The sequence below is a fragment of the Phyllobates terribilis genome, unplaced genomic scaffold (assembly GCF_046119375.1).
Source record: "Phyllobates terribilis strain yellow unplaced genomic scaffold, ASM4611937v1 Scaffold_1__5_contigs__length_1240528914, whole genome shotgun sequence".
In the NCBI taxonomy this organism is placed as follows: domain Eukaryota; kingdom Metazoa; phylum Chordata; class Amphibia; order Anura; family Dendrobatidae; genus Phyllobates; species Phyllobates terribilis.
In genome coordinates, this window is record NW_027362761.1 from 459,588,580 (window position 1) to 459,616,000 (window position 27,421).

The following is a 27,421-nucleotide window of genomic DNA, read 5'->3' on the forward strand; positions in this document are numbered from 1 at the left end:
ACTACCTCTTGAAGCTCATCAAGAGAATGCCAAGAGTGTGCAAAGCAGTCATCAAAGCAAAAGGTGGCTACTTTGAAGAACCTAGAATATAAGACATATTTTCAGTTGTTTCACACTTTTTTAAGTATATAATTCCACATGTGTTAATTCATAGTTTTGATGCCTTCAGTGTGAATGTACAATTTTCATAGTCATGAAAATACAGAAAAATCTTTAAATGAGAAGGTGTGTCCAAACTTTTGGTCTGTACTGTACATACACAGATACATATATACATACACACATACATATATACATACACAGATACATATTGTCAGGCGAAATGTATTTTTGGTCCCAGTTTAAAAAAAAAAAAAAAAAAATGAAAGCGGTCTTAAATTTCCACCCCTGTCCATTTGTAAGACATAGAACTGCAGTGCTGGCCCCCACCCTAAATTTTTTTTATTAGCGTCGTAAACCCTCAGTGCAGAGCAGCGTCTAGTTTGAACTGGTCTCTCCCTCCAATTCTATTGTTTAGCTGGACAAACGTTTAATGTCAATTTTAAGAACGCACAGGACTGTCACAAACACAGGGACCACATTTTTGCTCACCTTTTTCCCATTATAATAGTATATCTTGCATAACTGAGAAACGACCGGGAACTGGGATAATGGATTCTGAGCTTCTGAGCGTCATAGCGATTTCATATTTGATATCAATCTTCATGAATAGTGGTGACGGTCAAGATGATGTCTCCCTCTTGGATGTGGGACCCCCCCACACCAAGATATGAAATCTGAAGGATTTTTAGGTCTTCTGCAGCTGGGTGGGCTCGCAAAGCCGAGCCCCTTGGTGAGGTGATCAAAATGGGTGTTTCCTAATCGTTTGGCCCATTAGTAAAAACCAGAACGGCCATTTTCCAAGTCATTCTTCTCAGGGACGTCAGACGCATGCACACCACGCTGCGTAGAAGAATCACCTCTAATTTCCGGGGAGCTGTCCCCCCCCCCACAGAATCTGAGACCATCACCTTGTGAGGCAGGTTTTGCTGTTACTTATCCCTTTTATTTTAATAACTGTTTATGCATATATGTAAATTGTCTCTTTTATAATATCTTGTATATATTTTGTAAACACTGCCCCCCTTTGGGAGTAAATCATTATTATTTACCAGTTTCGTTCTTCTTGTCCTATGTCGAGCAAACACGTTCCTCACCTGCTAATTCACGTTACCTAACGGGTACCCGATCCACCTGTTAAGCAATCGGTGGTGGCAGTATACCAGTATTTATGTGATATTGTGGTTTGAGGGTGGCTGGTCGGTGGTATATATACGTCCTGTCACATCACGTGCCGCAATAGTCGACATAAGATAGAGCAGCTGCACCCGTGCTTATCCTCGGTCAATACCGTGTGTGACCAGCAGGATAAGGGGGCGCCAGAGAGCTGCAAGGTCTGACCCTAAAGTGGGGTGTTGTTTTCGTGACAAATTGGTGGCAAGCGGTGGGATCATAGGACATTAGTGATCGGGTTTGAGCAATCATTCCTCTCACAAAATACTTGCACGGTTCTTACCCGGACCCTGCACAAAAGTTTTGAAGATCGAACTCGGTGTTTATTAGATCTGAGACAATACTGTATGTGTAGCAGTTACCCCTACCCTTCTTCGTTTTTTCTTTTCTATTTTTATTTTGGTGATCATGGTCGTAGTTGGGGAGTCCTGGTACCGCCGGCAGAAAAAGGACACTCTTATTGGAATATGTATTTCCAGAGGCATTGACCCCCCACGGCTAAAACAGAGAACAAATGATTGCTGAACTGTTACAAGGTGCTGCAGAGCCCGTCCGACAGCAGAGCCGTGATGATGGGGCGGCCAGCCAAGGCCCGGATGGCGCTGCTGCAGGGGTCCCACCTGTGATTGCCAGCCATACCCGCAACCAGGGTAGTGTGGGCCCCCACCTGCAGATGGCCTTGGAGGAGCTCGCCGCAGACGATCGTGATGGACGACTGCAGCTGATCCTGAGATTCCAGGAGTGAGCAGAGCAACAGGCCCAAGCTGACCGAGAGGCTGCTGAGCGACAAGCCCAAGCTGACCGAGAGGCTGCTGAGCGACAAGCTGATCGACAACACCAGCTGGAGCTAGCCCGGATTCCGAAGGAGTCGCCCTCTACGCAGACCCGTGAGTCCAACAGTGCCAGCTGCTTTAAACCTCGTCCTGAGCACTTCCCTGTGATGGAAAAGGATGGGGACTTGGACACATTTCTGCGAGGCTTTGAAAAGGCCTGCAGGCAGTATCAGCTGCCAACAGACGAGTGGGCAAAATATTTAACCCCAGGACTCCGAGGAAAAGCTTTGGAGGTGTTTGCTTCCCTCCCTCGAGAGCAAGATGGAGACTATGAGGCCGTCAAGCAGGCCCTGATAAAAAAGTATCAGCTGACTCCTGAGGTGTACCGGAAAAAGTTCAGAGCCCTCCAACGTGGACCACATGACACCTACAGCGATGTGGTAGACGGGCTCCGAACCAACTTTGAGCAGTGGATCCAAGGACTGTCAGCGACCACCTTTGAGCAGTTAAAGGATCTGATGGTAAAAGACCAGTTCCTGCATCTGTGTCCGACTGAGGTACGGCAGTTCGTGATGGATCGGGAGCCACCAGATGCCAATAAAGCAGCGCAGATCGCAGACACCTACGAGGCCAACCGGAGACCAGAGGTGCGGAAGCCGGTCGTCGCCAGCTGGAAAGGGGGTAAGCCATCAACCACCATCCCTGCCCCTGCCAGCCGACCTTCCGGTGGCCTTTTTCCCGTTACCAATGCCCGGCCTGCATCTGATGCCCGCAGGTGTTATTTCTGCAACCAGACTGGTCATCTCAGCGCCACTTGCCCAGAGAAGCAGAGGAAGAACCCCCCCCATCCAAGGCCCCAGGGCCTAAGGCATCAGTTCTTTTGGTGGGTGGGCCGGTTGGGAGGGCCTGTGAAAACATGCAGTCTGTCAGGGTGGGGGACACTCTCACTGTAGGCCTCAAGGACACTGGGGCCGAACGAACCCTCATCCGACCCGAACTGGTGTCCACTGAAGAGCTTATTCCAGGAAAGACCCTGTCACCGGGATTGGGGGTGTCCGATGCCCCTTGCCTATGGCCCGGGTTTTTATTGATTGGGGTGCGGGGAGTGGGGTGAAGGAAGTGGAAATATCTGCAAACCTACCTGCAAATGTTTTGTTGGGAACTGATTTGGGGAGGATGTTTGCTTATTATGCCCCCTGCCACCCCTCCCCGATCTGATACAGTTGGTAAGGTTAATGCTAATAATGGGAATGTCAATGCTTTACATGATGATGATGTTGTATTGGAAGGTGCAGGAGAACTCAGCCATGTCACTCTGCGGGGTGATGTTGCTGAGGATCCCCTAGCAGGAGCAAAGGTCAGTGCCAAGGGTAATGGGGAGAGGCACGAGGACCATGAAGCAGGTGGTGCTGTGCCAGTGACCAGTGTCACAACAGAAGGTGACCTGGCTGATAGTTGCTGTCCCATACCTAGCACTGTGCCTGAGGTAATGGAGGATGATGGAGAAGTAGTTCTCATGGCCTCGCATGCTAATGAGACGGTGTTATTCCCCGGGGAGACGGCCTATATAGCCGCTGTTACCCGCAGTCAGAGTGCCCAGAACGCAAGTAACGCCCTGCCTTCTGGACCCTCCTCGGACAGAGGAATAGCTGAAACAGGTATGGACCCAGAGTCGGTCCCAGTGAGGACGTGGCCTTAACCTCACTTCTGGCTTCCTCCAGCTAGGAGTTTCAGGCAGCCCTGCACTCAGATGCTAGCCTGGAGACGTTAAGGAGCCTCGCTGAGAAACCCACCTCCGAGTCGGATAAGGAGAGGGTATTCTGGGACCAAGGGAGGTTGTACCGGGAGATAGTTCTCTGTACACCCCAACAGGAGTGGCTGAGGGAAAGACAGCTGGTCGTCCTCTACCAATTCAGGGATGAGTTGTTGCGGATCGCCAATGAAATTCCACTCGCTGGACACTTGGAGGTCAGCAAAACCAAGGCCTGGCTGTCTCATCACTTTTATTGGCCCAAGATGAGGACAGATGTGGTGAACTACTGTCGCTCCTGTACCACGTGTCAAAGAGTGGGAAAGTCAGGGCCGATCCCCAAAGCCCCCCTGATCTCTTTGCCAGTGATAGAGGAGCCTTTCCAGAGGATTGCTGTGGACATTGTGGGACCACTGGCCATGCCCAGCAGCTCTGGAAAACGTTTCATCCTTACCGTGGTAGACTATGCTACCCGGTATCCGGAGGCAGTAGCCCTGTCCTCAATTAGGGCGGATAAGGTGGCGGACGCCCTCTTGGCCATCTTTTCGCGAGTAGGATTTCCCAGGGAGATGCTTACCGACCAGGGGACCCAGTTCATGTCACGCTTAATGGAGGCCCTATGTAAGAAAATGCAGGTGCAGCATTTGGTATCGAGCGCGTATCACCCACAGACCAATGGTTTGTGTGAGCGATTTAACGGTACCCTCAAACAGATGTTAAAAATGCTGGTTGAAACCCAGGGTCGCGACTGGGAGCGTTACCTCCCACACCTGTTATTTGCTTACAGAGAGGTTCCACAGGCCTCGACGGGGTTCTCCCCCTTTGAGCTCCTGTATGGCAGGCGTGTCCGAGGACCCCTTGGGTTGATAAGGGAATTCTGGGAAGAAGAGCCGAGCTCCCCAGGAGTGTCCATCGTGGAGTATGTCATGCGCTTCCGTGACAAGATGCAGACCTTGACGCAGTTGGTGCATGACAACATGGCGCAAGCCCAGGCTGACCAGAAGCATTGGTACGACCAGAACGCCCGAGAACGGACCTACCAGGTGGGTCAGAAGGTGTGGGTGCTGGTTCCCGTACCAAAGAACAAGCTTCAGGCGGCCTGGGAAGGCCCGTACGTCATTCACCAACAGCTCAACCCGGTCACCTATGTGATCACACTTGACCACGAGCGGGGTAGGCGGAAGGCGTTTCACGTTAATATGATGAAGGCTCATCAAGAACGTGGAACCTGCGTCCTACCGGTCTGCAACCTGCCCGAGGATGGGGAGGATGACCCCCTCTTGGACATGCTCGCCCAAGCGAAGGCCAGCGGGTCCCTAGAGGATGTAGAGATAAGCGCCTTGCTATCCGCAGACCAGAGGTCTCAGCTGCGAGCAGTGCTGAAACCCTTCCAAGCAGTGTTCACCAACATGCCTGGCAGGACTGAGGCGGCGGTCCATGAAGTGGACACCGGGAATCATGCCCCACTCCGGCGGACTGCCTATCGGATCTCCGACGAGGTGCAGCATGTCATGCGCCAGGAGGTCGAGGAGATGCTGTAGCTGGGGGTGATTAAGCGGTCCAAGAGCGCGTGGGCCTCACCTGTAGTCCTGGTACCAAAGAAGGATCGGACCACCCGGTTCTGTGTGGACTACAGGGGGCTCAACGCTATCACAGCCTCTGATGCACAACCAATGCCACGCATTGAGGAGCTGCTGGAGCGGTTAGCCAGTGCGAGCTATCTCTCCATTATGGATTTGAGTCGGGGATATTGGCAGATTCCCTTGAGCCCCGGGGCCCAGGAGAAGTCCGCATTTATCACCCACTTCGGATTGTATGAATCCACGGTCATCCCTTTCGACATGAAAAATGCCCCTGCCACTTTCCAGCAAATGGTCAACCACCTGCTCTAGGGACTGGAGAGGTACGCAGTGACGTACCTGGATGACATTGCCATCTTCAGTCCCACCTGGGAGGATCACCTCGAGCATCTGCAACAGGTGCTCGGGCGCATTCACCAGGCGGGCTTGACCATCAAGCCGGGAAAGTGCCAGATGGGCATGAACGAGGTCCATTACCTGGGGCACCGGGTAGGTGGGGGTACTCTGAAGCCAGAGCCTGGAAAGGTGGACGCTATCGTGTCCTGGCCCACCCCCAGGAGCAAGAAGCAGGTGCAGTCCTTCTTGGGCACTGCAGGGTACTATAGACGCTTTGTACAAAACTATAGTAGCCTTGCGAAGCCCTTGACAGATCTCACCAGGAGGAGCCTACCCCATTCAGTCAAGTGGACAGATGAATGCGAGGTGGCCTTCCGGGCTTTGAAGACTGCACTGAGCAGCTCTCCTGTACTAAAGGCGGTCGACGGCACACGACCACTCTTAGTACAGACCGACGCCAGTGAATTTGGCCTCGGTGCTGTACTCAGCCAGGTCGACTCGGGGAACCAAGAACACCCCGTGTTGTACCTAAGACGGAAACTGCTGCCGAGGGAAGTGGCCTATTCCACCATAGAGAAGGAGTGCCTGGCCATTGTATGGGCCCTCAACTGCTTACAGCCTTACTTGTATGGGCACCCCTTCACTGTTGTGACTGACCACAACCCCCTGAGTTGGCTGCACACCATGTCAGGTGCCAACGGAAGGTTGTTACGCTGGAGCTTCACCCTCCAGCAGTACGACTTTACCGTTCAACACCGCAAAGGCCGCGAGCATGGCAATGCCGATGGGTTGTCCCGGCGAGGGGAGCCTCCAGACATACGCTTGGAGTACCAGAAGGTCCTACCTCCATAGCGCAGTCTAAAAGGGGGAGGTGTCAGGCAAAATGTATTTTTGGTCCCAGTTTAAAAAAAAAAAAAAATGAAAGCTGTCTTAAATTTCCACCCCTGTCCATTTGTAAGACATAGAACTGCAGTGCTGGCCCCCACCCTAAGAATTTTTATTAGCGTCGTAAACCCTCAGCGCAGAGCAGCATCTAGTTTGAACTGGTCTCTCCCTCCAATTCTATTGTTTAGCTGGACAAACGTTTAATGTCAATTTTAAGAACGCACAGGACTGTCACAAACACAAGGACCACATTTTTGGAATGCCCACCTTTTTCCCATTGTAATAGTATATCTTGCATAACTGAGAAACGACCGGGAACTGGGATAATGGATTCTGAGCTTCTGAGCGTCATAGCGATTTCATATTTGATATCAATCTTCATGAATAGTGGTGACAGTCAAGATGATGTCTCCCTCTTGGATGTGGGACCCCCCCACACCAAGATATGAAATCTGAAGGATTTTTAGGTCTTCTGCAGCTGGGTGGGCTCGCAAAGCCGAGCCCCCTGGTGAGGTGATCAAAATGTGTGTTTCCTAATCGTTTGGCCCGTTAGTAAAAACCAGAACGGCCATTTTCCAAGTCATTCTTCTCAGGGACGTTAGACGCATGCACACCACCGGGGTAGAAGAATCACCTCTAATTTCCGGGGAGCTGTCCCCCCCCCACAGAATCTGAGACCATCACCTTGTGAGGCAGGTTTTGCTGTTACTTATCCCTTTTATTTTAATAACTGTTTATGCATATATGTAAATTGTCTCTTTTATAATATCTTGTATATATTTTGTAAACACTGCCCCCCTTTGGGAGTAAATCATTATTATTTACCAGTTTCGTTCTTCTTGTCCTATGTCGAGCAAACACGTTCCTCACCTGCTAATTCACGTTACCTAACGGGTACCCGATCCACCTGTTAAGCAATCGGTGGTGGCAGTATACCAGTATTTATGTGATATTGTGGTTTGAGGGTGGCTGGTCGGTGGTATATATACGTCCTGTCACATCACGTGCCGCAATAGTTGACATAAGATAGAGCAGCTGCACCCGTGCTTATCCTCGGTCAATACCGTGTGTGACCAGCAGGATAAGGGGGCGCCAGAGAGCTGCAAGGTCTGACACAAAAGTGGGGTGTTGTTTTCGTGACAAATATATACATACACAGTACGTACACGGATACATACACAGATACATATATACATACATATATACATACACAGATACATATATACATACACAGTACATACACAGATAGATATGGGAGAGATAATAGATATAGAGATAATATTCAGAGATCCATAGACAGCTGTTCCTTACTAATTGCCCATAGAGGAAGGTATCCGCAGGCAGGTGATGAGGGTCAGGTTATTGCTGCCCGTTATTCCTCCTGGCATACACTGACCATTGGGTGCTGCCTTCCCTCCTGTCCCTGTGCAGTGTCACACCAGGCAGGGACTCCCCACATACAAATAACTCTCAGCTCTCAATGTATTTATCATTTTCCAGGAGGAATAAAAGAGGAGCTGCACACTGCAGTGATCTAAAGGCCCCGTCACACTTAGCGACGCTGCAACGATCCCGACAACGATACGACCTGTCAGGGATCGTTGCTGCGTCGCTATGTGGTCGCTGGTGAGCTGTCAGGCAGGCTCACCAACGATCAGGGGCGCAGCGACATCGTGGAAAGAATCTTTCCACGATGTCCTGCTCCAGTTACCAGCCTGCTGAAGCAGGAGCAGGCTGGTAACCATAATAAACATAGGGTTACTAGGGGCACACGCGCACCTAGTAACCCGTTGTTTATCATGGTTACCGCTCACTTTAGCAGGCTCGTAACCATGATAAACATCGGGTTACTAGGGGCACACGCGCACCTAGTAACCCGTTGTTTATCATGGTTACCGCTCACTTTAGCAGGCTCGTAACCATGATAAACATCGGGTTACTAGGGGCACACGCGCACCTAGTAACCCGTTGTTTATTATGGTTACCACTCTGCTACGGTGAGCGGGAGGTTACCGCTCACTTTAGCAGGCTCGTAACCATGATAAACAACGGGTTACTAGGTGCGCGTGTGCCCCTAGTAACCCGATGTTTATCATGGTTACCAGCCTGATCGCTGCTCCCGCTGGTCACACACAGCGATGTGTGCTGACCAGCAGGAGGGCAACGACCAAAAATTGGTCCAGGACACTTTGCAGCGATCAGCGACCTCACAACAGGGGCCTGATCGCTGCAAAGTGTCACACATAGTGACATCGCTGGTGAGGTCGCTGTTGCGTCACCAAAACCGTGACACAGCAGCGATCTCGCTAGCGATCTCGCTATGTGAGACGGGGGCTTAAGAAAAGATGCTCCCAGATTGTTCTCCTCTGGGAACCACAGACCTAGAACAGGCCGGTCAGGAGAGCTGTTAGCCCCCCATCATCGGCTTCAGCTACATGCGCTATAAAGGTCTTAGTCAATGTCTGACATCTGGGACCCCACTAATCCTGACGATGGAGGGCCCAGTCCTGACTGTCGCTGGTCTTCTACACATACACTGTCTTTTCCATAAAGTGATTGGGAGATACAGAAACTAAAGTCTGACAAGTCGATGACAGTTTCCAGACCATGACAGCCGTGTTGTAATTCTGGGTGGAATGTAGTTGCTGTCGGCCTGTGTGAGTCCTCAGACATACCGTGTTAGTGTCTTTTATTCGCTGAGAGTAATCCACATTGAAGAAAATATCAGAAAATATATTTCTCGGCATCTAAAGTCAGGAACGCACTGCCACATAGAAGATCTCTCAGCCACAAAATAGCGACTGCCAGAATCAGGGCCGTATCCATCTCACTGACAGTTTCCAGATGCCGTGACTGCCTCTCTGCATTCACTTATATCCATTTCCCAAATTGGAAATATCACCCTGCGGCGGATGCGTAGGACCCTGCGGCGGATGCGTAGGATCCTGCGGCGGATGCGTAGGATCCTGCGGCGGATGCGTAGGACCCTGCGGCGGATGCGTAGGATCCTGCGGCGGATGCGTAGGATCCTGCGGCGGATGCGTAGGACCCTGCGGCGGATGCGTAGGACCCTGCGGCGGATGCGTAGGACCCTGCGGCGGATGTGTAGCACCCTGCGTCGGATGTGTAGCACCCTACAGTGGCCACTATCAGAAGACAGCAGCTCCGCAAATATTTCCAGCCGCCGACACCGATAACAGCTGATCAGCGGGGAAATACATTTTAAAAATTCCTAAGCTCCCCTGAGTCGGCTGCTCTTTTCCTTGTTGCTCTATGTCACCTCATGGCAGAGATATTCCCATTTGTTTCTTCTGGAGTGCACTTTATGAAATCTCTGCTTGAAGTCCAACTGGGCATTTCTTCAGAGTCTTCTCTGGGGGCGTGCGCTTTCACTGTTCAGCAGCTGATCTAGCCGTGATTTGCAGCATTTGAGGGGAGAAGTTAAAATGCACGCCTCCAGAGAAGACTGTGAAGAATCGCACAGTTGGACTGGAAGCAGTGATTTCACATATTGGCCTCCAAAAGCAACAAATGTGAATATCTCTGCAACGGAGTGACACTGCATAAAACGGAAAAGAAAGGGAGAATCAGGGGAACGCAAGGATTTTTATAAGGTTTGTAATACAATTTCTGTGAACAAATGACAGGTCTTCTTTAAAGTTATCATGTCAGTCTTTGAGAGCAGTGAAAATCTAATCTAGTTTCATCAACATATTCTCATATTGCCTGTGTGCCTTCTGTAATCTCAGGAGATGGCACTGGGAGCCCTAACACTAAATCAGTCAGACTCTCAGCGGTTGGACCCTACCGATTTATTTGGCCATATTTGGGTCAGTGTAGAGAACAGCTAGCAAAGAGGGTCTCTCCTTCTGGCTTTGCTGCTACCTCTATGTATTACTTGGTTGGCCAGTAACTGAATGACCAGCATGTAATCCTACATTTCCCAGCACTCCTTGAGGATGGCCCCATGCATCTTCTCTTGGTTATGTCAGGTGCTTCAGGTTTTGGAAGCTGGACCTGCAAAGTCAACAATGCAGATGTATTTATAAAATGGGTTGTCTTCACGAGACCACCCCATTAAGTGAGTGGACAAGCTGTAAGGTGGTGGACTGCGGTCAGCTTATACACTGTAGTCATCCATATAAAGTAGTATATAACCGATAGGTATCAGCGTGTGTGAGAAACAAGACATGATGTTCCAGTAGAATGTAACCTAAATCGTCCTCATTGATCGTTTGAGGAAAGCACATTCAGATCCTGCAGATATTACAGTCTCCACCGTGATTGCACAGCGGAAGCATTTACTTGTGATCATCGATTTACCATAATGCAAACAGAGGTTCTCGCCCCTTTTAGCGGCTGCTCAGAAAGCAGCTCTTAAGTGGATAGCAGACACATAAAAGTAATGTTCTCTGCGCTCACATCTCTGGGAGTACCAACGTATTTCTCATATAATAGCTTTGCAATGTTTGTTCACACTGGCATAATCATGGAAAAGTAATCATACATTATGTATGTGATGTGTGGAGCGTGGCTGTGCATATTAGATCATGGCCCATAATTACTTGCGACTGGTGGAAGGATGATCTCAGGGTTTCCTGGATGTAGTGCTTGTCACACCATCATCGGGGACCACTTATTGGACATTGTACAACACAGAATGAATACCCATGTGTGTCATTAAAGCTTAGGGAAATATAATTACTGATCTAATACAGTTGTGGAAATAATGCATAGAGGAACGTTTGTTCTAATGGTTTACTGTGAATATTATTAGTTTATCTTGGCACTAGCACAGAGGGTTAGATGCAGATGTTATTAGGGATTCAGAGATATCAGAGGTTCCTCCTGCCCATCCCCGCTAATAGAGCAGAGTTCTGACCATGTAAGATCACCATCCCTAAAACACCGGCGTACATCTGATTTACTAATATAGAGGAAGAGAACTGTGCAGCAAAACTTTGGCATGGTTTTGCCACATACTTTTTGGCCACAATTTTCTGGTACATCTACATTTATGGGGCACCACTACTGATAGGTAGATATAAGGGTAAGTGTATTCACTTCCCAGCAGGTTGTAGTCTGAGTGTTACATTGGATGGTGGGCTTAGGTGAAACACACTGACAATAGACATTTATACACGTCTCTGGGGGATGGCTTCTCAGTAAAGTAACTATCCCCCAGCTTCATGGCGTTCTCGCTGCAATAGATTACTTAAAGAAGCACTCCTCCCATCAAAATTAATATATTGCCATCATCATATTATATAGCACAGGGTACCAGGGTCGTGGAGGCGGTAAGGCAAAACACCAACTCCTCAATTTCCCTGACTCCGACCCCTCAGCACTGCCTCACAACTGAGCGTGTACATAAAGTGCAGCACAGATTCATCTCAGCTAAAATCAGGAACAGAACAGACATTTATAAGATATTTCATAACTTTCCCAAATTCTTATGAAAACATTTACAGCACATACTGCAATTTATTATACACTGCTCAAAAAAATAAAGGGAACACTTAAACAACAGATTATAACTCCAAGTAAATCAAACTTCTGTGAAATCAAACTGTCCATTTAGGAAGCAACACTGATTGACAATCAATTTCACATGCTGTTGTGCAAATGGAATAGACAATGGATGGAAATTATTGCCAATTATCAAGACAAACTCAATAAAGGAGTGGTTCTGCAGGTGGGGACCACAGACCACATCTCAGTACCAATGCTTTCTGGCTGATGTTTTGGTCACTTTTGAATGTTGGTTGTGCTTTCACACTCGTGGTAGCATGAGACGGACTCTACAACCCACAGAAGTTGCTCAGGTAGTGCAGCTCATCCAGGATGGCACATCAATGCGAGCTGTGGCAGGAAGGTTTACTGTGTCTGTCAGCGTAGTGTCCAGAGGCTGGAGGCGCTACCAGGAGATGTGGAGGGGGCCGTAGCAGGGCAACAACCCAGCAGCAGGACCGCTACCTCCGCCTTTGTGCAAGGAGGAACAGGAGTAGCACTGCCAAAGCACTGCAAAATGACCCCCAGCAGGCCACAAATGTGCATGTGTCTGCACAAATGGTTAGAAACCGACTCCATGAGGGTGGTATGAGGGCCCGATGTCCACAGATGGGGCTTGTGCTCACAGCCCAACACCGTGCAGGACGCTTGGCATTTGCCACAGAACACCAGGATTGGCAAAGTCACCACTGGCGCCCAGTGCTCTTCACTGATGAAAGCAGGGTCACACTGAGCACATGTGGCAGACATGACAGAGTCTGGAGACGCCGTGGAGAGCGATCTGCTGCTTGCAACATCCTTCAGCATGACCGGTTTGGCAATGTGTCACTAATGGTGTGAAGTGGCATTTCGTCGGAGGGCCCCACAGCCCTCCATCTGCTCGCCAGAGGTAGCCTGACTGCCATTAGGTACCGAGATGAGATCCTCAGACCCCTTGTGAGACCATATGCTGGTGCTTTTGGCCCTGGGTTTCTCCTAATGCAGGACAATGCCAGACCTCATGTGGCTGGAGTGTGTCAGCAGTTCCTGCAATATGAAGGCATTGAGGCTGTCGACTGGCCCGCCCGTTACCCAGACCTAAATTCGATTGAGCACATCTGGGGCATCATGTCTTGCTCCATCCACCAATGTCACGTTGCACCACAGACTGTCCAGGAGTTGGCGGATGCTTTAGTCCAGGTCTGGGAGGAGATCCCACAGGAGACCATCCGCAACCTCATCAGGAGCATGCCCAGGCGTTGTAGGGAGGTCATACAGGCACGTGGAGGCCACACACAATACTGAGCCTCATTTTGACTTGTTTTAAGGACATTACATCAAAGTTGGATCAGCCTGTAGTGTGTTTTTCCACTTTAATTTTGGGGGTGACTCCAAATCCAGGCCTCCATTGGTTAATAAATTTGATTTCCATTGATGATTTTTGTGTGATTTTGTTGTCAGCACATTCAACTTTGTACCGAACAAAGTATTCAATGAGAATATTTCATTCATTCAGATCTAGGATGTGTTATTTGAGTGTTCCCTTTATTTTTTTGAGCAGTGTATATTTTAGGAGTCCGAGTCGGTCCATTTTATACCAACTCCACCGAAATGGACACCGACTCCACAGCCCTACTGTGCACTTACAGCTGCTCATTTTGCCTTTCTACTCAGTTAATTCTTATGTTTTCCATTAGGTCCATGACATCACATGATTAAATTAATCAAATAATAAAGCTGGAGAGACTGAAAGTGTCTTATCTGATAAAACAAAATGTTGTAGGTACTCTCACCTGAAAGGGTTGTGACAGTCACAACTCCTATAAAAGCTTGTAAAGGCTGCTGCAGGACCACCAATAAAATCCATGCAGAAAATGAGAAAAATGGTGGTTCAGAGTCTGTGCCGTCCAAAGTTCAAAAGGTGCTTTATCTTCGTATGTGACTACACCTTTTGAACTTTGGGCAGCGCGGACTCTGAACCACTGTTTTCCTCATTTTCTGCATCACATGATTATAAACTGACTAACTAAATCCTTCCAAGCTCTATGTAGAAACAGGAGGTCAATTTTCCCTGCACAATTCATGAGTCACTGCAAAAGTCCCTGGCAGGGGGAGGAGGGAGCAGCTGGGTCAGGAGTTGAACAGGGGAATGATTTCTGCAGGAACAAGAGACTTCCTGTTTCTACAGAGAAAAGAGAAGAATTACCTGGGTAGAAAGGCAGAATGAGCAATTGTAAGTACACAGCGCTATATAAAATGATGACTGTAATATATTAAGAGGATAAAAACTTTGATGGGAGGAGTGCTTCTTTAAGAAGAATAATTGATCAAGTGATTGATTTTGATTGTCATATTCATTTCTTTAACCTGAGCATTATGGGCTGTTGCCTCCTGAGGGGCTTATTCATGCCTTCTCTGGATCAATACTGCATTTTATTAGGCAGAAGAAGCTGGGCTTGTGACTTGTTCATGTACTTCTGCTCTCCGAATAACGCATGGCATGAAGGATAACCTGACAGGAGATCCATGCTACCTGAGCGACGGGCAGCATGAATCAAATGCTGGCTGTGTTATTGTAGCCGTGTATGTTTCATTGTAATGCACTGCAGCGTTTCACAGAAAGGCGGCCATGGACTAGAGTCTCGGATGACTAATCAAAAAGGCAGGTTCTCTGCGGCTTCTCCCCTCCCCAATCCCCAAGACTTACAGGTTTCACCCTGTGTGTAAGACACAGTCCCTGTCTGGCCTTTCAAACTATGATTTTTTTATAATTCTGCAGCATTTCTGAGTAAAACACACATGGGTGCAGCCAATGTCCGATTCATGCTGCCCATAGTTCAAGCAGCATAGATCAGCTAACCGTTCCCTTTAAGTACGGTGATCATTTGCTGTACAGGGTAATTAAGATGGATTATGGAAATTCACACTAGTTAATTTGCAATTTAACCCCATCCATGTGTCTGTATAAAGCCGCACAAAAATGGAAGTGTACTGTGGAGTTTTAAATCCATGTTGCAAATTTGAGGCTTTTTCCTTTCGATGATACCCTTTGCAATGCATAGGTAAGACACATACAGATTTAGGAAAGGCTATGTTCACACTAGGCGTTTTTTCAGCTGTTTTTTTTTTTTTCAAAACCTGATCTCTTGGCAGTAGAGTTTGTGCCTCAAAAAATCAGGTTTTGTTTGATTTTTTTGCTGTGGTTTTGTCACTATCAATTTGTCTCTTTATGCTGATAAAGTTTAGTGACAAAAAAAAATTGCCTATTCAACTCCTTCAAGTTTTGCCACAAAAAACGCAGCAAAACCTGATACCTGCGTTTTTGACACTGCCCATTACTTTCAGTGGACGAAAAATGCTGATAAAAACGCTGAAAGAAGCGACATGCTCTATAGTGCAAAAAACCATGCAAAGCCCAAAATCCTGAGGGCACAAAAACCAATGTGTACATGAGATTTCCGTAATCTCATAGACTTTGCTGGTACTGTAGAATACAGCTGAAAATTTGCATAAAAAAATGGTGAAAATACCCTTCATGTGAACACAGCCTAACTGCTCCAGCGATAATTATCTGCCACATCTGGACTTACATGTAGGATAACACCATTATTGAGGCAAAACTGCACGTTAAGTTGGTTTCACACATCCTAGTATCTCGGACTTTTAGGCCACGTGAACACGTTTATTTGTAGAGTATTTTACATCGGTATTTGGAAGCCAAAATCAGGAGTGGAACAATCAGAGGAAAAGTATAATAGAAACACATCACCACTTCTGTATTATCACCCACTCCTGGTTTTGGCTTACAAATACTGAGGAAAAATACTGACCAAATACTGAATGTGTGAACGTGGCCTTATAGTCAGTGCCGGCAGCGGGTCTCCTGTCATGAACTCTACAGCCTGATATATGCCTATGAGGCAGATAAGTTTGGGTCGGGAGACCCACGGCCCGTCCGTCCACCATGGTCCGTACCTGGCCTAAATAATACAGTTTTAGTACAATCTAAGGAAACAGCACATTTGTATTTCAATGGGTTTTCTCAGGTCTTTGACTCGTTCTATAGGCATTGTGTGTAATTAATTTTAGTTTTCACTGTAGACTTTAATGTAACATTTGGCCATTTTTGGCCTACTAAATGCTCACAATAACGTCAAGAACATTCACTGCTTTTCAGCTAAATGCTGTATGGGACTTGGCTCTTACAGCTGAAAGCTTGGACGGGGTCATGTAATGTTGCCTCCCTCATCAAGTGGTGTCAGAGGTGGGATTTCTCACTTTGGACATTTATATCATACATGTATTACTTCGGTTCCTCCTCTTTTGAGAAAGAAGTCCTGTTTTATGGAATGGAGATTAGGCCACGTGTTGAGAAATTTTCAAAACTTCCATAGATGTGAACAGAGATCTGCGGCTACCTCTCCATTTCCGGTGGCTCAAGACAGAGCCCAGTTCTCAAGATAGGGGGAGGTCCTGCATTTGTCAGACATTTATGGCATATAGTGGATAAATATGAATGTAACTGTAATAACCCAATAAGAAGTGTCCTGACGTCAGATGTGGCATTTACAGTCCTACAGATTGGACGCCGGGCTCTTACCACCTCGTGTTATATTTTTCAGGGGACATCATCAGTCTTGGTGACAGACAGCTGACAGTGATGCATATGCCGGGACACTCACGTGGAAGTATCTGCTTACATGATAGAGATCGGAAGATCCTGTTCACTGGTGACGTCGCCTACGATGGATCAATGATAGACTGGCTTCCTTACAGTAATATCCCTGAGTACGTCAGATCCTGTGAATGTCTGAAGGCTTTGGTGGACAGAGGTCTGGTAGATAAAGTGCTCCCTGGGCATTACAACACATTTGGGGCAGAGAGACTTCATCGTTTGGCTTCCAATTATATATCGAATGCTGGCGTTTGCCACAAAATGTCCACCTATGCCGTGCGGTCTTTTGCTGGATTGGCCCTTCGTGTAAGTAACTCCAGGAGAACAACCTAGAGCCTCGGCCGTGCCAGGAATGAATGGACTTCTATGCAAACAGCCGAAACCAAACAAGAAAACAAGGTTTGCAGTATGACGATGCCTTTATGAGCTCCTGTTATTATCCAGGTGGAAAGTAAATATTCTATTACTGAATGTGGGTTTAGATTGTAAAATGGATTTATGGCCAAAGTCAGGTGGAAGTATTTATTTTTGGAAATTTTGTACAGAGCGAGTTCTGTCAGGCCAGAGGACCTGCCTTGGAGTGGTCATCGTAGCATTGTCCGCAGCTGGATTTTCAACGCCAGGTGCAATTACAGGTTCGGTAGCTGACTGGTTCCCTTGGGAAGTCAAATCACACAAGAAATCCACATTTTTGCAAATTCTGTTACAAAAGCTGCAAAGTACGGAATAGCACATTACTCAGAGTTTATGATAATAGGAAACACTAGACTGATTTTGCCAGGGTCTCCATCTGCTGACATGGTGTCACCCAGACAGCAGACAGTCACAGGAGGTCCTACATGGAGTACAGGTGCATGAAGACTAGTGTTATCATGGAAGCACCAGGGGAGATAAGGATAGTGGCTTTTTTATTAAAGCAGCAAATTTGTTTCGACATCAGCACAATTTGGTGTGGATTTTCCAGCAGTATCTTTTGGTTTCTGCAGAAAAGTCGGTATGTGTGAACACAGCCTTACAGACATGGAATGTAGTAAAATATAAGATATAAATACCGCATTTTTTTTTTATAACTACTACCAGACACAGGGAAAGGGGCCTAAAGCACAGTGCTTACAGAGGACGGTCACCAGGTGAAACGTGGCCAGATGTTACTCTTATTTTATGCCCACTGCCCCCTGAGTATTCTGTGTTTTTCCCACCACATGCTTCCAGAGATCTGAGCCTTTTTATTTAGTGCTTTTTCTGGTCTTTCCAAGTGGGCGTGGCTCACAGGGTAATTATGCACAGCTATCTAAAGACACGCCCCCAGAGAACACTGTCAACGCCCTGTTGGTGAAGACCAGAAAAATTACCACTAAATAGAAAGGCCCATAACTCTTGAATCATATGGCGAATTAAAAAAAACCCAATACGAATAAAATAGGAACAAAAATCTGTCACTTTTAACCTGGTGACAGGTCCTCTTTAAAGATATTGTCCACTATTTGGACAACTGTTTCTCCATTACAATATTCCCCCGCTTAGAATAGTAACACCTGATACTCGGCGAATCTGACATCTGGAAGAAGTGAGGGCCGCCGCTGCTCTCTGACCAGTCATGTCCAGTGGAAGTGAGAGTGAAGCGGCCAGTGATTGGCTGCAGGGAGACACAATAAGGTCACTCCAGCCCTAACAGTGCTGGACCGGCACCAGAGGTGAGTGTAAGGTGGTTTCATTCTACATGGGGGAATATTGGAATTCAGACTAGGTTGTCCGAGCAGTGGACAACCCCTTTAAGGAGTGACTTGATTAATGACGAGATGCACTTTTTATTATAGATCTTAAAGGAGAACTCAAATATAGTTTGTCATAATGACGAGCAGTGAGCTGCTGAATAACCGGATCTGTATTATTGTAGGTCAGACCTTCTGTAGACATGTATCCACCCAGTAAAGCTATATTCTAATATTGTGTTAGCAGATTGCCTGCAGCGGACTCTGGTTCCTGCCACATCAGTATGCACTATATAGAGCACTGAGTACCCTACAACAATTGTCCCCATCCCCATATTAACAGTACTATTAGATAATATGTAGTTACTGACAAAATGTAACAAAAAAATAATAGAAAAGAGGTAACCAGAGGATTCATACCCGTTATCCATGACTTTTCTGCATGAAATCACATACATGACAGCAGCAGAAAACCTGATCTGTGTACAGCAGGGAGAGGAGTGTCAGCCTCATCCATCCTCATCCATGTACTCCTCTGCCCCTGCTGCTCCTTTTTACTGCCACCCAGTGGCCAAAGTGATAGTAACCGCAAACCTGTGTACAATATACTAGTGTGCAATTGTACAAACATCTAAGTCTTTTATTTTAAAATGTTTTATATTAAAGTAATATATACATATATATATTCTTGAAATTATAAAGTGTGAAATTTACTGTGAGGTCAAATTATTTTTGGAGCATATACAGAATTACTATGCTTTATGCTTAAAAGTAACAGATAGTATTCGCAGCCCTGCACTATACAGTATCTATGCCGGTACATGATTCTATGAATGTATTTTATACAGATGCAGAGAGTAACATTGCAGTTATGTGATATACATTCGGAAAGTATAATGCATTTGTTGTTTTGCTAAAATATTCAGCTATATATGCAAATAAAACGCTGTGAAGCACACCTTGTATACTTGTCTTATTTAAATGTCTTATTACGATATATTTCCTGTAATTGTGTGCATGTGTTCATTCTTCCCATGTTTGAATGATTTTCCCAAGTTCTCCTGGTCAGGCCTCATTCACATGTCTGGTTTATTTTTATAAGAATCACAGCATGGCTGTACAATTGCAGCTAAGTATACTACATACTTTGAAGATCCTCCTAGCGCTGTTGCAGATGATTGACAGGTCTCTCCCTATGTACAAGCGAATCACCTGCCAATCACTTACAGCAGCTCATAGAAGAGCCGGCATTGGACCATACTTGGAAACAAAACTAGTCGAGATCTGCCCCCGGCCGGCTCTTCCAAGAGTATATTTTCTCTGCAACGCTGGAGCATGCAGCATGAATCGCCTGACAGGTCCCCTTTAACTTCTACACCTCAAACACTGAAATAAACGACAGCAAAGTGATCAAGTGTTATCAGGTTGTTTTTATTTTTTTTCAAAGGGGAAATTGATTTGAGTTTGATCCTCAACATTTAGATTATGATCTTCGGTATGGACAGAGACTGATGTGAATGATTAAATTAAAGTAAAACTAGCCACTACATTTCTGTCTCCCCATTCTTCACAGTATAATGCAGTATAATGAAATCCTGCCATCTAGTGGTATTTAAGCTGAAGTGTTCCTACCATTTTTCTTTTAAATTCTTCATTATTTTAAAATTCTCCATAGTTTTTCTCAGAAAACAATATTTGTTTTTAGAGTATAGAATTTGATTTATTTCAAGCTTAGTGACATACAGAAGGCTGATTTTTCTGTCTGTCATCATCAAAATGAGAGCAGATCCCATCACAGCTAGCTGCTGTAAAGTAAGTTGCTGTAATTTTTAGGATAAATGTTCTCCTTGAGGTTCTCTATGGTCACACTCTACCTTCAGCCTCTGATAATCCAGGATATCTGATAAACCACCAGGTGTCATGAGGACCTGTCACTTGCCATGAATGGCTACTGTTTGTGCAGATTGAGTATTTCAAGGAGTTTTTGGAGCTGAAACATAGAGGAAACTGAGAGGAATCTCTTCAAATCCTCCTTAAAAATTGCAAAAGTTCTCAAAAACTTGGAAGCTCTACTCAGTTTCCTAAAAGCAAACTCTGAAAAAGAACTGCATGTGTTTACAGAAAAAACAACTATAAAAAAATTCAAATATTTATTTGTAATCTATTAAAAATATGAATCCACAAAACCCAGTGTATAAACACAGATAATAAGACAATAATAAGTAAAAAAAAAAGGGGGAGTAGCACTGAATAAAGCACTTGGTCAAAAAGTCCCAATGTACCGGATCTTTCCCCAGAATAGGAAACAACACTTAAATAAATAGGACAAACGGGGACGCAGGGACTCTCAACAGGAAAAATAATAGGATCAATACCCCTGAGACCTGATTTAGTCCCTAAAATAAAAACCTATCCTACCTTACTGAGGAGGATGGCACTCCAAAATACGATATGGCCCCCCCCACTCAATGACAGCTGTTCCTAATAGAGTCCCTGGATCTTACCCTGTCTTAAACAAAGCTAAAAAACAACAACCCTAAATGCACATTAATAGGAAAGGTACTTATCTTGTGTTTCAAGGGTTTCCCTGTAACTGATGGAGACCGTTATACCCATCAGCAAAGCTTCAGTCCGTCAATCACTAAGGTTCCAGTCTCAGTCTTGACACGTTTTACCCCGTAAATATAAAGGATTCATCAGGAGACATAGGTCTTGGAATGGGTAGAATTGCCTAAAGCAACAAAGAAGGGGTATAAATTGTCCCGGTCTCTATGGTGTTCTGCCAGGAGGTTTAGATCCTTATGGGAAATATCACTTCCGGTTCGTAATTTCCGGGATGGGCATCATTGGAACACATACTGCGTTCCATATGACAGTGAGATAACTTATACTGTTGCAGCAGTGTCCAAATCCATCCTCGCCGCATAGCACAAAAGAGATTGCAAGGAGCACGTCTGTGACGATACAGCTTATAATCTTAATCATCCAGATGATTAGATAAGTTAAGCCAAGAGAAATACACTATTGTGTTCATGTTGACTTGTAAATGTATGTGTATTTCTGTGGCTGGTCAAGAAGGACAGACCAGTATTTGTATAACCCTGAATGTTGACTTTTATTGGTCTGTGGAACAATGAATGTTTGCTAAATATGTTGATTAACCTTTATGAGGACCCTGTGGCTTGTTGACTCACAAGACAGGAGGACAAACTATGCAAATTCATTAAATGCTCAAACCATGAGACCTGAGCGCTGCCCTTTCCCCCCAACCTGTAACTCATGATATTAGCCACATATGTAAATATAAAAAGGGTTTTTCTATCCTGCTGCAAAGAATATCAAGGAGAAGCAAAAGATCAGACTCTCTCAGACCATCAGCTAGCTTGGTAGCATGGCTTTACCCAAAGAGACACAGATTTGGATTGTACATGATTCCAGACTAAGGATATGACTGTAAAGATACGGATCTGCTCCATTGACCATCAGAGAGCCCATGGATATGTTGTTTGGGGTTGCCAGGTGGGACCCTCCAGTCTCCTGGAACCCATGGAGACATTTGGAGAAGCCAGATTGAAACCAGTCAGTCATCTGGCCCCATAGAAACCCTCGGAGAGGCCAGGATGCGACCCTCGGGTCTCCTGGCCTTGTACCTCGATGGACTGCTAGCTTCCCGCTACCTTCTCTCTGTGGGGGCCCGCCAGAAGAGGGGGGCCACTGGTTGAGGTAGTTGGCCCTGGAAGTCCCAAAGTTGAAGCTTTTCTATCCCAAGCGGGCGAGCGGAAGGGTGAGGACTGTGTAATGTTGTACCATCTTGGGTATTTTCTGGTTCTGTTCTATCTGTTTATTGCCTGTTTTGTGGTTCAATAAAGTATTGCCACACTATTTTACCCTCACCCTGTGTTGTTTGAGTAGTATTATGCCCACGGAAGATCCCGGGTCTTCACATTTTGGTGGCAACAGTGTTAAAATATGGAGACACGGTGTCTTACGTGGGTGTAACCCTACTCAGACAACACAGGGTGCGGGTAAAACAGTGTGGCAATACTTTATTGAACCACAAAGCGGACAATAAACAGACAGAACAGTTCTAGCAAGTACCCAAGATGGTGCAAATTACAGAATCCTCACCCTTTCGTTGACCTGCCAGGAAAAGAATGGCTGTGATTTCGGGGCATCCATGGCCGACTACCCCCACCAGTGGTACCCCGCTTTTGGCGGGCCCCCAAAGAGAGGCGGTAATGACAAGCTTAGGAAACTAGCCGAGAGCAGTGAGGTCTGGGGCCAGGTGACCTGTTTGTCCCAACCTGGATTCTTCAAGAAGTCTGTGAGGCTTCAGCAATGGTCAATGGAGCCGATCTGTATTCCTCTAGCTGGGGCCGAAGTCCCCTAAGCTGACATACTGTAGAATGACACCGAATAGAGGCAGATACCCCCTCTTTATAGATCACAATTGTCCTTGCAGCCATCATTCACAGGTCATGGGTCAGGGATGAAGGTGGAAGGAGCTCACGACTCATTGTTTGAGCATTTAATCAACTTGCATAGTTTGTCCTCCATTGCTCGGCAAATCAACAATTCCCTGGGATGGTATAATACGTAATCAGCATATTATCAAACAGTATTGCTCCATGACCCTATCTTGCAAGATTTGCAGAGAATAAGTTGCAGTACATCTTAACTCAAGTGTCAACATTCAGGATTATTCAAAAAATATTCTGTGTTAATCAACCAAAGAAGAACACAGGTTAAAAAAGTCAACATAAAAATAAAGGTATATTGCTCTTGGCCATCAGAAAGTATATTTGGCATAATTAAGAAGAAAACCTGTGTTGTCACAGAGACATTACCATGCGCTGTGCGATCATTGGGGGCCACTTGCACTTCATTTACATCATCGAAAGGCGCCGCATGCGTTCCTATGTAGCGCTATGTTATCTCTGGGTGCCGCATGCATTCCATTTCACTCACGCACATGAGGTCCAGTGGCCATTTGTCAGCCCATGCATTCCAAAACAGCGCTATGGCATGGCTGAGTACTGCATGCGTTCCAAATGAATCACTATCATGCGTTCCAGCAGCTCCTTGTTTGCCAATAGTGGTAAATACACATAGGAATGTCTAAAGATACCATTTATGGCAATATATATAAAATCTAAATAGGGTTCCCCAGAAGATGGGAGCCAATAGTCGGTTTCCGCAAGGGGCTAGGCATAATGATTTGTTCTGTCATGGAAACAAAGTGAAGAGACAGGTAAAAAAACACCTCCTCAAGGCCCAAGAGAAAAAATCGTTCCTTAACCAGTGGCAGGAGCTCTATAGGGTGGTGGAAGAGGTCAACTATAAAGCACACCGACCAGGGAAAAGGAAGGTCTTTCCTATATGTTATGGCAACCAACTAAAACCCTGGGAGGGTAGGGACCTGCTCGAAACCTCTTGCTGATTGGTCCGGTCAGAAGCTAAACTTGCAGGTGTCAAAGTGGCAGAAACTTTGCAAAAATCAACATGGCAGAACATCGGTACTCAAAAATAGGGTCAGGTTCTTGGAGTTACTAAGTAATTCATATCCTCCAGCATGAGCCTCACGTTTGGTTCAATTTAAAGCCCTGTAGGCTCTATGTGTTGGCAGATGGTGCCCAGCCACAGGCTTTGGGCAGAGGGGGGTATGTAGCAAATCCAGATAGGCTAAGGTTAAATACTAGCTCTACACGTTTTGATTAGATCACCTGGATAGATCTGCATATTACCAGGCTAGCTGTTCTCCTTAGTCAGCTCAGGGAAGCTGACCAGACTGAATGTGTCTTGGATCTGAAGAGCGAGAGACAGGACAGAATGCCTCTCTGAGAAGAGTCTGCACAGGCCGTGTGCAGAGAATCGCAAGTATCAGTGGTTGCTATGGACAATACTTGTTTTGTTTGACTGAGCTGGGGCTAGCTCAATTGTGTATGAGTAGCCAGGGTCTCTTCCATTTAGTTTGCGCCTGGACAAGGCTAGGGATTTAGGTTTATGATTTTGTTGTTTTGGTACTATGCAACCTGTGGAAAGCAATAAAAACTGCACATGTTTGGACCAAAACTGCATTGCCTGTGTGAACCCTACCTAAGGCCTAATGCCTACCAGAGAGAGTGAACCCCTAAACTATGTATATACACTGGGTTTTGTGGATTTATATTTTTAATAGATTATAAATAAAGATTTGAATTTTATATAGTGTTTTTTTTCTGTAAACATATTTTTATTTTCAGCCCCTCCTATTGTACGTTCTGTGATCAAAAAGACTGTGTGTGTACATAGCCAATTTGTGTTTTTTTTTTACCTGATGTAGATGTCACTGTTCTCCTAAATCTGGCATTATGTTTTGGTCCTGCGCCCTATTCCTGAGATATGTTGCCCTCTTCCGTGTATGTAAATCTAGTCCTTTACAGGGCCATTATACAATGTGGGAGCTAATGTGGGGGCCACTATACAGCTTAGGGACTAATGCAGTGGCCAATATACAGCTTGGGGACTAATTTGGGGGCTATTACACAGCTTGTGGACAGTGGTATGATTTATGAGGGGAGGTATGTGTCGCACAGGTTGCTAGCCTGTGTGAACTGAAACCAATGGACTTTCTGCCAGCATGTTATTTGCTGGTGGGTTAACTCACTTAAAGGGTGTGGTTTTAGGGGAATGACATAGAGATGGGAGGGAGGTCATTCCCCATACCTCCACCTCCAGGTATGGCTGAGCAATGTTTAAATGTTCAGTCCTGTTTTTTTTTTCTCTGTGTTGTGTTTGGAGAGGCAAGGTTTCCAGACTGGATAGCCATAGCTCAGGAGGGAGCTGAAGGCTGGACATAACCTGTGTGTGCGACCCGCACACACATATATGGAATGTGCTACGGTTTATCTTTTGTTTTGCCAAGTAAGGCTGTGTTTATTTTGCTGGAGTGCAGAGCCTTATGCTATTAATAAAGCCTGCAAAGAAATCCCGGGTTCCTAAGTCTACTTCCGGAAGTGGCCGAGCGAGTCGTCCTACCACAACCGCTTGTGGACTAATGCGGGGGCCATTATACAGCTTGTGGACTAATGCAGGGGCCATTATACAGCTTGTGGACTAATGCAGGGGCCATTATACAGCTTGTGGACTAATGCAGGGGCCATTATACAGTGTGGAAGCTAATGTGGGGCCATTATACACTTTGAAGACTAATGTGGAGTCTATTTTTTGGGAGCCAATGGGGGGCTATTATACAGCTTGAGGACTAATGTGGGGGCCATTATACAGCTTGATGACTAATGTGGGGGCCATCATACTTCTTGGAGACTAATGCAAAGGTCATTATACAGCTTGGGGACTAATGTGGTGTCCATTATACAGCTTGTGGACTAATGCAGGGGCCATTATACAGTGTGGAAGCTAATGTGGGGCCATTATACAGTTTGTTTTACAATCATTTTTTATTTTTTGAAAAAACAAACACTTAACACGGGAAATGCTAATGATAACATGAGTATAAGTAAAATGATTGAGAAGGTAAACGGAAGGAAATGGTAAGGGGATTGAGGGAGGAATAGGGAAAGAATGGGAACATTAGGGTGGAATAAACAAGGAAAGTGGGAAGAAATTGAATCGTTGTGTGGTGAAGTATTTTAAAGAGGTATAGAAGGGAAAGAAACCAGGGTCAGAAATTATCTGTATCAACGTAAGTTAATAACAATAATAATAGTAATAGAACATCATCGATTTAACTTGAGATCATATACACTAGGTACATACTAAAATGACACACATCTTATGTTTTATCAATATTAAGAAGCACAAGGAAATTTAGTTGACCAAATGTCCCATTTCCTTGAGAATCTATGTAGATTGTTGTTAATAGTTGCAAATCTTTGTTCATAAATTCTGTGATGATTCATTTTGTCAACCAGCTCCTCCACCGTAGGGATATGTGATTTCTTCCAATTGAATGCCAATGGGTTTTTACAAACCAGAAGTAAATGAATTATAATAGACCTTTCATGGGATTTATAAGATTCTAAATCTAAAGATAATAAAGCTAGTTGAGGGGTCAGGGTAAAAGGTCCGTTCAATAGATCACATAGTAAGATTGAAATCTGTGCCCAAAAATTCCGAATTTTGGGGCAACTCCAAAAAAGATGGAGAATATCCCCTCTGAACCCACAATTTCTCCAACATAGGGGAGAATTGCTAGACTTTATATGATGGAGTCTTATTGGGGTATAGTACCATCTAGTCAGAATTTTAAAGTAGGCCTCTAGTAGTGGCATAGAAATGTTAGAGGTTTGAGTAGAAAAGATAGCGTTCTCCCATTGGTCGGTAGAGAAAGAGAGTTTTAAATCTTTTTCCCATCGGAGCATATAAAGATTCTTTTTAAATAATAAATCATCATTAAAGCTGTTGTATATATGTCGCAAGCTCCAAAAAATTTTATGAGTTGGGTTACATAAGAGATTTGCCGAGGTTTCAGAAATGGAGATTTTGTTTGAAATAAATTTAAGGATGATTCCCTTTAAGTGGGAGTGGAGGAAAAAATCAGAAGATGGCAAACCAAATTTTATTTTAAGGGTTTGGAAAGGTAAGATAATGGAATTTTCACATAAGTCTTTAATTTTCCTCAACCCTTTACTTTCCCAATCAGTTGGTACGAAAGAGTCGTGTAAGGAAGCCACAAAAGAAATTGAGAAATTTTTTATAAGAGTAAGGTTATTCGTATCAAGATCCTTAGGAGGAATTCTTTTTTTCCGTTTTGCGATTTTTTTCCAGGCTCCTATGATCGCCTGAAAAATAGGATGGATTGGATCATGTGTGGTTTTTTGAAAAGATGTCTGAATAAAAGTTCACGAGGGGGGGAATTATTGTTTAGGAATGACTCCAGAGCTTTCCAAGCCGGGGGATTATTGTTATTGAACCAATTTGCGCTCTGTTTAATCAGATTTGCTAAA

The 27,421-nt window shown here is 45.4% G+C and overlaps 1 protein-coding gene across 2 annotated transcripts in view; it reads left to right on the forward strand.

Moving 5' to 3' along the window:
- The window catches only part of MBLAC2 (metallo-beta-lactamase domain containing 2), a 26,003-nt gene extending 6,574 nt beyond the window's left edge, over positions 1 to 19,429 (forward strand). For both annotated transcript variants that reach the window (XM_073678675.1, XM_073678667.1), the window contains exon 2: positions 16,709 to 19,429. In XM_073678675.1, the coding sequence (XP_073534776.1) occupies positions 16,709 to 17,094 (386 nt within the window). In that variant the 3' untranslated portion in view covers positions 17,095 to 19,429. The remainder of the gene's footprint in view (positions 1 to 16,708) is intronic.
- Positions 19,430 to 27,421: the final 7,992 nt, after the last annotated feature.